We start from the raw sequence: 13,730 nt of genomic DNA, 5'->3' as shown, positions 1-13,730 counted from the left end.
CAGGCTCTGCCTTGGATATAAATCTCATGAAGAGTTAAAAAAAATACATAAACTGTAGCTTTTGTACCTTTTACAATTTCTGAAAACTAATCTCAAAATATAATTGAGTAAGCAACAATATTATAACCAAAGCATTCCGTTCTACTGTCCTCCATCAGTATTATCAAAATGTGTAGTAATGAATTACATAAGAATACATGCATATATGCTAATATAGTCATATAAATGGTATGGTAAAACCCCTTCTAAATGCATATTGAAAAAAAAATATCAGTGATACCGGGTGATATTTTGCAAAATACACTCCAGTCTCTCCAGCTTTGTTCTTGATTGCCTTGATCAGTAATTAGTTTTACAGTGTCATTAACCTTCCCTTCATAGAGAAAAGAGTGAATACACATTTGTCATATATACAAAAATATATTGTGGAATGCTTAATTCAGCAGAATCTTGGTCTCTTCATGAACCAGAATTATAGTAGAATCCTTCATTTGGACTCTTCTTACATGGTTGACCTTTGTCCAGCCTCGTCCAGGTTTAGGTTTCTTTTTCTGGCTGCTTCACTATTTAATTCCACATCTGACTTGTCAGTTTTGCTGTATTCTGGTGGGGGACTCCCTGAAGTCTCTCTGTATGGGGACTGCTCCTTCACTGTAGGCTCTGGAGGTCGTTTCCAGCCTGGTCGAGTGACTATCCATAAAATAAGTCCACCAAAGACCACAATGAGAATTCCCAAAGTGTTGACAAAGATTGCTTGTGGTGGTAAATTGCTGTAAGGTGGGGTTTTCCTAAGAAAAGAAGAAAAAGTGTTTGGTTTGTTGAAGAACTTCAAATGCATTTTGGAATGTCAAATTTCTTGTCTACAACTAACCTGACTACCATGGAAATGGAAATGTATGTTTTTTTAGATCTCTAAATGTTAAGACTTCTGCCAGATCATGAAAACAGAAAACAAAGTCACCAACACTATATAGTACAGGATTCTTGCTTCAATTAAAATGCACTGTTACAACATGTTCGAAAAACAGCTGTTTCGGGACTTTTCAGGGTACCTTCCCCAAGGTAACATAGCAACCACAGTGTTGTCCCGAGGAAGGGAACCTGCTAGGCCGCAAAACATTGGTCACTATGTTGCTTTGACGAAGGAATCCTGTGAGGCTCCGAAATGCTGGCTTTTTAAACATGGTATGTCAGTGCTTTGACAATAAATAAAGAATTCTGTACTTTGGAGTGCTGGTGACAATCTTCTGTTTTTATGAGTGCACGGTTCCATCTGTGGTTGTCACTTCATTTTTTTTTTGACCATTGGGAAAAAAATTCCCATTACTATCTTTCATAGAGATCCATCAGTTAGAGGAAATTTCGCTCTTGCGAGGGGTTTAAACATTTACTAGACAGCTTTCCCTGGATCAGGCATCCCACTATCTGCTATGTTGATGTTAGAAGAATAAGCAGTGAAATATTCTCCGGTCATTCAAAGTGAAAAGACTGCCTGAATACAACATGTGATATAAGGAGTGTTAACAGGTATGCAATTACGTAATGCACAGGATTGTGGAAGTATGAATCCTGCCTTAGTACTGACAAGAGTTATTAACCTTCTTTGCGTTATACAAAAAAAAAAAAGTTGTGACCTAACATATGTTGAACAAACGATTATATCTTACTATACATACTTGAACAAACATGGCAGGACAAATCCCAACCTTAAGCAAATTACAGCATAATTCCTCTCTAAGGAAAGAACCCAAAAGCATTCAGCATGGATTTCATAAATCTATACATAAATTGCTGGTATTGTCATGGACTGGACCCACTTTCAACATACCAAGTAAATAAGTACTGTGTTTCACTATTACGTAGAAACACATTATGGAGAAAGCGATATTGGTGATGAAAGACATCAGTACAGTATGTACTTGTATGATCTTTTTTATGGGCTGAAGCCAGGAAAGGAGTCGTACAATGGGATAACAACAACCCTCGTTCAGTTATACTACAGTTTATTGGCTGATGAATTTTTATCAGGCTTAAAACCCAAACAAAGCATTATTAACCTTACATTATGAATTGGATTTAAGTTCTGGCCCTACTTCCAACTGCTAACAACTAAAATCCAGATTGTGAATGGTGCATGAATTTCATTAGGCTTGACCCAAGTTTGAAATGCAAGTAAAGAAAGGCATTCACATACTTTGGTCTCTATCAGCCTATTACCAGTAATCTGAAACCAGTAGCAAGACAGATGGAACAAGAATGTGTCCTGTGAACACTGCCAACTTTATACAAGTAGACTTGAAAAAAATGTTTCAATCTCTTTCATGCTTGAAATGGACAATATGCTCCATTCCAGGGCAGCACGGTTGTTAGCATTCTAGACTTTGCAGCACTAGGTCACAGGTTTGTATCCCAGCCGGGGCACTATCTGCATGGAGTTTGTATGTTCTCCCCGTGACTGTGTGGGTTTCCTCCATGTACTCCAGTTTCCTTCACATCCCAAAAACCACGCAGCTAGGTTAATCAGCTTTCTCTTAAAAATTGTCCTCGGACTTTATTAATGACATATGACTATGGTAGGGACATGTAGGGACATGTCCCTTTGAGGGACAATTAGTGATATGAAAATGGAGTTTGTAAAGTGCTGCGTAATATGTCAGTGCTATATAAATACTGGCTAATATTAATTCAAGGCAAATGTCATTTAGCACCCAAAGAAACCAGCCCAAAATATTCCTTCTTGCATATATGTTTTTCCAGTTTCCAGCAAATATATTTAGCATTTACCTATAGATTTCCTTTCTTCCAACCAGTACCCATTATATGGTCTTTCATGTGTTGATGTTAAAAATTATTATTGTAGTGGACTTTGTGTGCAGCAGGACCAAAGGTCAATCTGGAAAATATTTAGCTGCCAGGAAAGAGACAGCAGACAGCATAGATGAGGCAAGCTTATGTCCTATTTCAATTTCCAGATATATTTGGAAGCTGCTAAACTTTAGTAAACTAAGCTTGCACAAATCCAGAGATCTAGATCTGAGCATCACTGCTCTTATTCTGGCCACTGACCTCTTAATAAAAGCTGTTGCCAATTGTAAACACTGATAACATCATGATCATGTACTTATTTAGTTTTTTATATATACATATATAGATTACAGATGTTGTTTTTAATATATATATATATATATATATATATATATATAAACAAACACACAGTGGTACCTCAGTATAAGTCCGCTTTGGAATAAGTCCAACTTGGTCTAAGTCCTGTTTGGACACAAAAAATTTTGCTTGGTATACAACCTTTGTGATAGGACTTGTATGGGTCAAAATGAGTCATAACACCACGCGCACCTCTCGAGTCAAAGCCACGACTGCCCACGTCAGTGCTCCAGTTGCTACCATTCAGTGAACAACCCGCGCTATAACTTTCTGTGAATTACATAACATCTCCTCCTCCTCCCTTCTCAGCACCATCCTAGTAGGCACTCGACTCTTCTCAGCAAGGTAAAGTGAGGTTTACTCACTTTAATTAATAATATGTCAATAACTATAGGATTTTTTTTTTTCATGGGAACGGATTATTCATTTTCTTTTTATTTCTTATAGGAAAAATTTGTTTGGTATAAATCTAAGGATCTGGAACGAATTAAGGACTTATACCAAGGTACCACTGTATATTAAAAACAACATGGATGAATGTCTCTCAAACAGGTCACCTGTAATTTATAGTAAACAGCCATAAAATTTAACCAGAAAATCAGTAAACTTACAATGAAAATATCAGCTTCTCAGTAATTCCCATAAGTGCTGATCCAATCACTCCGCCATAAAGCAGGAGGCCTCCGTACACGTGGACTGGCATGAGAGCCGCTCGAACAGAGACAGGGGTGATTGGAATTAGAAACACCACAATGCTTACAACAAGCTGAAAAATAAAACAGAATTTTTGGCATGTAGATATGGATATATTACAAAGTTCTAGAAGACAATTCTGAGGCCCAATTTTCAGGTGTAGGATAATCAGTAGCTCCACTAAAGAGCTGGCAGGTTGAACAATTCAGGGGGTTTTAAGGACTTTTGGAGGTGACAAATTGAACAATTTAGGGGATTTTGGTTTTTAAAGGAACTCAGTCAACTTTACCACTGCTTCTCAAGAAAATGTTTGCTTAACTATGATGTTTTTTAAAATGATTGCCAAATGACTGCCTTCCTTATCGCCAATTATTAAAAGAGATGTATTAAGAAAGGCTGCAGTTTCTGCATCTCTTTAGATGCTTTAGCTTTACTAAGCATCTCCCTAATAATGAAATTTCAATCGCTTAGGATGCGCTTATTGTCATTTGAAGCTCTGTTAGGACTACGGGGGAAACATTAAGTCAAATACACAAAAGGAAAAAAATATTTCCTTTAATAGAAAAACAGTAAGTTATTCATTTTTATTTCAAGCCTTTTTAGCACAAAATTTTCTTTTTTGCACCAGAAATTTTTCTTTTTTTAAAAAATTATAAATCTTTGCAATGCACAAATGGTACTGTAAAGACCAAAAACTTAAAGAATACAAACTAAGATGGAAGATTATTGTTCATGGACTAATCAATAAAAATATTTTACTTTTTAGCACATCTTGATCTTTGTTTAGGGCAAGAAAAAAATAGTAAATTTGTTTTGAGGTGGAACCAAAGAAATTAAATTTTTTTATGCTTACTTGCAGCATAAAAAGAATGACGACAACCAAGCCAACCCAGCTGTGTAGACTGTACATGTTCGGTATGTGTTTGGCATTGTGGAAGTCGAACACAGCCACCATAGCTACTATAACAAGGATTGCGGCAGTCAGGTGCAGCCCAGCGTGTATAAATTTCATCAGCAGCTTGCTACACTTCCAGGTCCATGGCAATCGGTACACAATTATAGCTGGAATAAAATAAAAAACCATGAGATTAGAGACAGAAACATTACTTTAAACATACTGGAGTTCAGGTGTATGTATAGGCAACATTTTTTTACTGTACCTACACTTTTGGGTACAGTAGGGAATGGTAATACCCCTTACACTTTATATGTTGATGTCTATGTACTATTGCGGGGAATTTCTATTCACTTCCAAATACCCTCTTGCAGAGTTGTCCACAGACCTTTAGAAGATTTCCCTTAAGTAAGGAACTGCAAGTTAGGTTTTAGACGATATATGACAAAGAAATGTGGAGACTTAAAAGTTGTTGTAATTTACATATTTACCTAATTTCAAAGACTAGACATTACAGTAAGAGACATACTAGGAGTGTATGAAAACTAATACTATCCATATTTACTGTCAAATTTCCAATAATTTATTTTTTTCTATAAAGTACATTTAGGTAACAAAAAGAACAATTGCCAAACATAGTAATGTATAGCCACCAAAAAAATGTAGTCTTTTGAGAAGAGTTAAAGTACAGCTCTTAATAATTAGAGAAATTACTTTAAAACAATTCCTTACTGACTTTTCTAGCTGCTTGTATTCTGAACTAATCCATTCACAAAGATCCTCCAAAATTACCATAAAGGCTCCAAACCCGGTTTAAAGCCCATCTTTGGGCTTTCCTCAAACTGTTCATATATTCTGTTTCTGTGGTCCCTCCCAATATGTACTATTTCTTAGACCGCTCACCATTTTGGTATGTAACTATGGATTATTAAAATCTTTTCTGTAAAGTTATTGAAGACCTTTCTGTCATCAGCAAAGGCATATACCTTGTCCACCAACATTTTATTAAATTAATTTAATTTAATAGAATTGAACCACTGGTCTGTTGTGTCCTCACTTTTTTTTCAGTGCTCACATTCACCAGGACAAATTTGGGGGAATCTCCGCCATGTGTAAACAAAGACATTTTTACTTGACAGAGGATTTAATGCTTCACAAAAAAAAAAAAAAGTTTTGCCCACTGATAAGTTTGAATTTGTACATAATTTTGCTAGCTACAGAAATAAAGAAAGGATTTACTTTGAAGCACTTTCACTGCTTGATCAGAATAAGTACATCCATAGACTGGGCAAAGGTAAATTTTAGCAGATTTCATTACTTCAAAAAATCACATCAAAAAGGTATTATAACATGATGTAAATTTCTACTAATGCTAAGCAATATTCTTGCTTTTTATCATAACCTGTACTAATTACTTTGTATAGCAAGCACAATAAAATACTTAATCATCCAATAAAAAATGGATTAGGGTGTAGATGTTAAAATACACTCCCAGGAAAAAGTGGTAGAGTTGATTAAAGCAGGATCAAAGGAAGAATGTTTATTTTAAAAACAAGGATAAAACCAACTAAAAAAAGCAACATGCTCTCCTAAAAAGTTAGGGTATTTCCTTTGGTAATGCATTAGTTAGTTATAATAACAAGGTGCTGTTTCTGTCATATAGAATCACAACATAGTATTTACAAGTTATAATACCCTGATTTGATGTTAGTGGACTAGATAAAGAACTAATGTCCCAGACAAGAGGAACGCTAATCTGATCATACTAGTGTTTGTTGTCAATGTTATATTTAGACCATCTATAGATCCTTCTTATATTCTTAATGTGCTGGTACAGATCATGTTCTGAAACCTCTACGGCCATAGCACTGGAGAACTTTGCATAAATACCAACATTTGTGCTTTCAAAGATAAAACAACAGATCAAGACTTTAGAACTTTTTGATTAACTGGTACTGGTTGAAGCCAAAGTCAGAGTATCAACTAGTAATTTCAGAAGGTGGTCAATTGGAACTTGGATGTTTATGATTGCTTGTTATGTACCAGCTCCAATTGTGGTTACCTGAACACTACATACATATACAAACCAGGAGGAATCTTGGTATCATTGTAGGCAATGCCAGTTATAATATCTGCTTACATGTAGTACATTGTAACAGAGCTCACCCAGGCTCCTTTAGGTAGTGGTGTGGGTGCATTTTGCGTGAAGTGACGCATTCATTACCAAAGAACAGAAACAAGACTTTAAAACTTTATCTGTAAGCTTGCTGTGTAATATTGGAGACATTTTACAACACATCCAATGCCACTATTTGTGGGGACAAGGGGTACTTCTGTACCAGGCCATGATCAAAAGAGCTTGAGTTTTAGACATGGGAGAGGGGGGCCCAGGAAGTTTTTGATATCGGCCTGACTCATACATATATTTTGCCTAATTTTCCCTACCAAACTCTAGGTCATTGCGATTTCCCAGATTATCAACCTCTACTGAAGATACCAGGGCATCCCTTCGCCTGCTCAAACTCTGCTACTTCTGATGACTTTTCATTAGCAAAGTGTAATTTATCGCAATGTCATTGAATCACCATAAATTACACTCCTAAAGAGAAGAACCTCCATGTTAGAAGACATATGTAAAATAAACTACTGTAGGTGAATTTTACTTTCTATCAAAGCAACAAACTAAACCTTTGAAAAACATGTCTGTGAAGATTTGAATTTATCCGGATCATGGTATGGTAAGTAATCGCCACATTTAACCAAATTCATGCAAGTAGCTTCCTCATTTTAAATGACTATCTGGAACATATCCCAGCTGGATGCACACTTTGTCTCATGAACCCCACCAAGACCATGTAACAAGCAGGGGACTGGGCTCTACCTTATTGTCACCTCACCAGGCTCACACCCAAGGCACCACTTACAACAGTGCACAGACACCCTTCATGTCCGGCTACTCAAGAGCCCTTCTCACCATTAATTGTTAATCTATCCTGATCCCATTACATGACAAGAGATCCCACTCTTTGAGAGGAGCTCATTATTAAAGACAATTTTATCAACTTTTTTACTGTAACAATAATAATTTGACACATAGATTGTTGTAGTTTGAGCTCTTACATGTGCCCCCTCTTCTCTTCAGACCACCCTGAATTTCCCAATCCTGGTTCTTCTATGGCGACAGTAATGATTTCTCTAGAAAAAGACCTAACACACCAACTCCTTCCTTGCACAACTAAAATATAGTAACCCTCTCCCAGTAAAATGTGCGCCTTTATTATCTGTTTCCAATTAGCTTGTAGTTGTGTAACAGTCTGCTACTGCTTGGAAAGAGAGTTGGGATTATGTAATATTCCTAATGTGCTTTTAATATCTATTGCAAAAAGGAAATATGAGCCTACATATAAATTGATTGGTTTACTGCACTCTTAAGTCACAAACATTTCAAATTAAACCATACAAGATCCAAACACAAGCCACTGCGGAGTTTGGTATTTTGTTATCCAACATATGCCGTTTATTGCTTAACCATGTAAACATAAGAGGAACATGATAAATTTTGTTGCATTTAGGGCTGGTGAATCTACATGAATCACACTTTCTGAATGTCTTTTGTTTTATAGCTGTGAGCTGTGAAATTACTATAATTCCTTCTTACAATTACTTGTTTAACAAACAATAGCCCTGCAATACAGGACAAACAGAACCAAATTCCACTGCAGGGTATGTTCTCAAACTGACCATAATATTTGTATGGTATGAAAATACATTTAAAGGTTGACTGCATCTACATGTGGATGAGGTTATTTCAGTTTTACTGCTTCACATTTCACATTTACTGCTTCACATCAAAATTAGGAGGTAAGTAAAGTTCTTGAGTTTACCAGATTTAGCCATTTAAATGCATTGCCAGTTTTGTTCTACAATGCCCTACAGACATCAGATCACTCTCGTTGGAAACAATATTTTGTGATCATTTCTAATTCTATACACACAGCTTCAGTCTATTATATGGAGAGAGGAGGAGGTAGGGGGTAGGCGAGTGGTACCTTTTCAATGTAGAAGAGCACAGTAGTCATTCCCAATCAGTTGTTCATCAACCTACCAGGACAAAGGGATGAATGAGATGAGCCCAGACGTTCGGCTCAGACAAAAATCATCTGATGCATGGTCATAGCTTCAGTTTGAAAGCCTTATGCCACCATACACCTTGAAATCTGATATGACAATATACCAAGAATTATGAAGCTTTACCAGATGGATACAAATAAAATAAATTGTTTTTGTAGAATGAGTACTATAAAGTTTTGGTATCTCAAAAGAGAGCTTGTACAATCAGATCATGGCTTTTGTGGTTATGTATATTGTCAGCTTGTTTGGTGGCTTTATCTACAGGTGTTGGCTTCTATGGAAAGGTGGACAGGGTTTATCTTGACGCTGGCTTCTGCCTGAGTTTGCCAGTTAACACCCACAAAAAATGAAGAACAAAAATAGTAGTATAAAGTGTCTAATAATAGATGTCAATCACAAACATGTCGGTGTTTCTTTATTAGAAATAAATTACCACTGCACCCTTCACATTCCGTTCCTCTACATTTGTATAATCACTGTTGCACAAGCCATAAAAAAGCTCCAGCATTGCTTACTGAGGACAGTGTCAAGTAGCTCATTATAGCCAAGATAAAATATATTGATATTGCATAAAGTATATACACACCCACAGGTCATAACTTGGTCTGGGTTGGGCTTTTCACACACACATATCATTAGAAATTTGTTTATTTAAAGGACATTTTTTACCAATAACTTTAGAAGTGCAAATTTTCTAATCTTTAGCATTAACCTATTACCCTTGAAACAAATATATCCATGCAAGATCAATAAACAAAGGGCAGTTACTCGAAGGTGATTATCAAAGTTGAAGAAGAAGGGAATTTCAATTCATTGGGATTACGGAGTTCCCTCCAAATAAAAGCTTTTATTCCCTCCATAACTGCAAACTTTTATTAAATGCAGTCCAGTTATCTAGAGTTATAGGTAGGTTGACATATTTTCTGATAACATTTAAGGATAGGGTAAAGGCATGTAGAGCTCAAAAAGTAAGCCCCACCATACTTCTATGTTTTAATACCAACAATGCCATTAGTGTAGAGGCAGGTGGAACCAGAGACTATAAATATTCCAGAAAGTGCTTGTAGATTGGAAGGTCTAATTCGTTACACTAGGATGATTCACTCATGGAATTTACTTAGAGTTTTTTGTATTTATAGAGAAGCTGTAAACAGAAGCCGTTGTGATCTTGGCCTGGACTGCACTGCTTTATTTATTAGCTTGTGATCCAAGCATGCAATGTTCAGTTTTATTTATTAGGTTAAAGTAAATACTGTCATTCGTTCTTCAGGGATTAGAAAAGAATAGAAATATTGCTTTCTTAATATCTGTACTTGCTTTGTGTGCTAGGATCAGATCGCATCCATTCACATCAATTTTGACACCGTGTGCATTGATGGGAAAGTCAATACCATATGTCAATTAAAGGAAAAAGGTGAAGGAAGACGAAGAAGGAAGAGAAGGCTTTTATCAGGGGCACTAGATTGTTATTTGATAAAACTAGGTTCCTTTATTAATTATCAATTTTTGTCAATAAACATAACAAAACGTTTATTGACACTTCTGTAACTGACATGCTTGGCACATCGTTTTTCAAGTATCAATCTTCCAAAAAATTCTGATATGGTTACTGAAATACCCGTTATCTGCTTCAATCACTTCTGAAGCTTTGAATCATTTTGTCCCACTCATTTTTTTATGGTTTGGAAATAGAAAATAGATTAAATGGAACACAATCTGGTTAGACTGTCTATGCATTCAAAGCAAAAATTTTTGAAAACATCTTTGTGATCCTTGTAAACATGTGCATTGTACAGTAAAAAATGAGAACACCTTCCTCCAGCTTCTCCAGTCATTTTTCAATCAACACTGTCCAATACACCTTCCTTGCAGACTTTTAGGTATTGCATTGATCAGCTCTATAGAAGCACAGTGTTGTCACTACAAGAACCATTGTTTAGTCCTTGAATCCTAGAATGCTTCCTCACCAGATCTGCATATTATGTGTTCATGAACTAAAATCAAGTGCTTCCCTTGGTATCTCTAGTGCAGGGGTGGGCAAACTTTTTACCTATCCAAATGTTTTTGGAATGTGGAAGGAAACCTATGCAAACAGGGTAGAACCTGCAAACTCCATGCAGACAGTGTCCTGGCCGAGATTCGAACCTGGACCTTATGCTGCAAAGTGAAGACTACTAACCACTGGTCCAACTAAGCTGCAAACATCTAAGAAAAATCACATATTTGAAAATGTAAGTCTGTTTCAAATTTTGGTTTATAGTTAACACAACAATAGTTTGTTCAGAGACAATAGCCCATACTTTCCTTCTGACTGTATAGAAATCTTGGTTTGTTTTTTGTTTTTATAACATATATGATTTTATATGTCCTGGGGTCTATCATTTAATGCCAATAACTACATAAATTCTCACAATAATTCTATTACTGTAAAGTCAGCTAGAAAACGATGATAGTGGACTAGGGTAGAAAATAATTTATTGTGCTGACTCATGGACACCAGACCTGTACAAGAACCTGCTGCCATCTAACGCTTATCTCTCATTTTCACATGAGCCGCTGAAATATTTACACACTCAAATGAACTTGAAAACTTTCCAAGAGTGAAAGATATACAGAATAAACTGTTTTTAAGCTTTGGGTGCAGTTGGTTTCTGTGTTGGAGTTATGAAGGCTTTCGAATGAATATTATTTCCATAATACTGTAATATTTGAGGTAGGTAGCATTTGGAAGGTGTAGATGTCACAAGGCCTAAGGCTGTGGATTTCAAGCATAACTGCTATTTATCTTAATTTATGTGCTGTTAATGAAAAATAAAAGGCATAACGGTATCTTTGGTGGAAGATCTTGCTGCAGGTCCCAAGAGATAACAAAATTTTAGTTTACTTTTCCAGTGCAAGCTAAAAATAAAACATCACTTTTATACAGAACAACCTTTTAAATAGGAAAATTCAAAGTCATGCTGAGGGTTGCATGCAGTCTGTCTACTCATATCATTAATATTATTATTACCATATTATAAAATAAACAGTGTTGTTATAGCACCAGCAGGGCTGTACATTAAATAGGGTTTGCAAACTTAGGACAGTCACATACAATGACACAGGAGGTAGAAAGGACCCTGCCCGAAAGTGCTTATGATCATGTTGACTTTAACTTGTCTGTTTTTAAATCAGAACTATGACTTTGAAAAAATAAATTGCTTCAGAATCTAAATAATATTAACCATTATTAATGAAGTGCCAATGTGTTACCTAGCACTGTACAGTAAACAAGGGTTGCACATGGCAAACCTGCACAATTGGTAACCACAAACAATGACATAGGAGAATACCCTGTTCTATAGAGCTTACAATGTAATAGGTAGTGGAAGGTAGTATACAAAAGGAGGGGAGTATGGAATGGTGGCTAACTTGTAATAGATTAAGAGACAGATGAAGATGGGTAGACAAGTTTAAAAAGATGGGCTTTATTGGCTCATTAAATGTGCTGAAGGTAAGGAACAAGCATGATATGACATGGAAGGGAGTCCCAGACAATGGGAGCAGCTCTGGAGAAGTCTTGAAATGGTTTGCTTGAAGAGGGAAATGGTTTGCTTGAAGAGGTTAGTGGTAAGGAAGTCAATAGTAGGTGCATATGGAGGCTAGAGCTATTGTATCATGTCACAATGTAGGTGGGAAAAGAGCTGTGGAATCATTTAAAAGCACCTTCATTATCCCTCCAAGTTATTCTGCAATGCCCGATAAATACATGTAGGACCTACCAGTGGGATCCACCTAATGTAGCTGCTTGTGATGGAGTGGCAAGGATTCTGAACTGCCACATTCTCATGTGGGTAGCCCTAGGTGAACTGAACTACAACTGCATGAAAAATGTTATTTGACTAGGTATATATAGACTATTATACATCATCATGGATTTAGACCCTTTAGTTCTTTTATTAAAACCTATATTTAACCACAGATGAGACCTTTGTTATCCCTAAACAATTCCTCTTTCCTTTGCAAATCTAAAATTTTCCATTTGCATTTAGACATTTTTCATTGGTTATGATGCTACACGGGGGGTAATCTATAAAGAAACTAGCACAACTTCCAAAAGTCACTCAACAGCATTTAGTAAAGCTAAAAGCGTTGCTTTGGAAAGGTAAAATATGATGTGACAGGTACTCTTTAATAAGCCCAGCATGGATGGACCAATAAATTACTGACCCAAATAAGTATATGAACTGCATTTGTAAAAGCAAATATTTCAGCTCATCTGTAACAAAGATTTACTGTTATACTCAGAGTTCCCATTTCCTGCCAGATGTTGCTGGTGGTGTAGAAATAACCGCGGCTCTGTGTTTCTATCCCACTGATGTGACTGCCCTGTGCTAATGGAATGCCTACATAGAGAATGATTGCACCTTTCTTTACACAGAAATCAGTTTGAGTTTTTATGTAATAATATTGGTGGAGAAATAGAATCCTCGGTTAATGTATCATTCGGAATACTCTGAAAGTCATGCAATGCCAAGTCGTGGAGGTTTACTGCTGAACTATCCGATATTACTCATGGGTTTGACAAATGCTCAGTTTAAATCTTTTTCACCATGTAATTTGTCAGTTTTCTCATCTGAGGCATGATGGATGATTAATCACTTTAACCTTCAATTAACCCTTTGCTAAAGTCACCATAGCATTGCCCTAAAGTAGACTCAAACTTTTTATTTAATCTGAAGGAACCCTGAAAAACCATTCTGGTCTTGAGGAACCCCTGACAATGATTACAATACTCACAAAGCGTTATAGAGGTGGTCAGGGATAGGAATGCCACCCTTACACATAGCCAAAGTGATCATTGGTGTCA

The 13,730-nt window shown here is 36.3% G+C and overlaps 1 protein-coding gene across 1 annotated transcript in view; it reads right to left on the bottom strand.

Annotated features, from left to right (window-relative positions):
- Window positions 1–13,730, bottom strand: part of CYBRD1 (cytochrome b reductase 1) — a gene marked incomplete in the record, with an annotated part of 18,804 nt that overhangs the window by 666 nt on the left and 4,408 nt on the right. The window contains 3 exon segments of the mRNA XM_072418329.1: window positions 1–788; window positions 3,774–3,928; window positions 4,709–4,917. Coding sequence (XP_072274430.1) covers window positions 503–788; window positions 3,774–3,928; window positions 4,709–4,917 — 650 coding nt within the window.

The sequence above is a fragment of the Pyxicephalus adspersus genome, chromosome 7 (assembly GCF_032062135.1).
Source record: "Pyxicephalus adspersus chromosome 7, UCB_Pads_2.0, whole genome shotgun sequence".
Classification (NCBI taxonomy): domain Eukaryota; kingdom Metazoa; phylum Chordata; class Amphibia; order Anura; family Pyxicephalidae; genus Pyxicephalus; species Pyxicephalus adspersus.
Note: the sequence above shows the minus strand (reverse complement) of the source record. Positions and strands in the feature narration are given on the sequence as shown.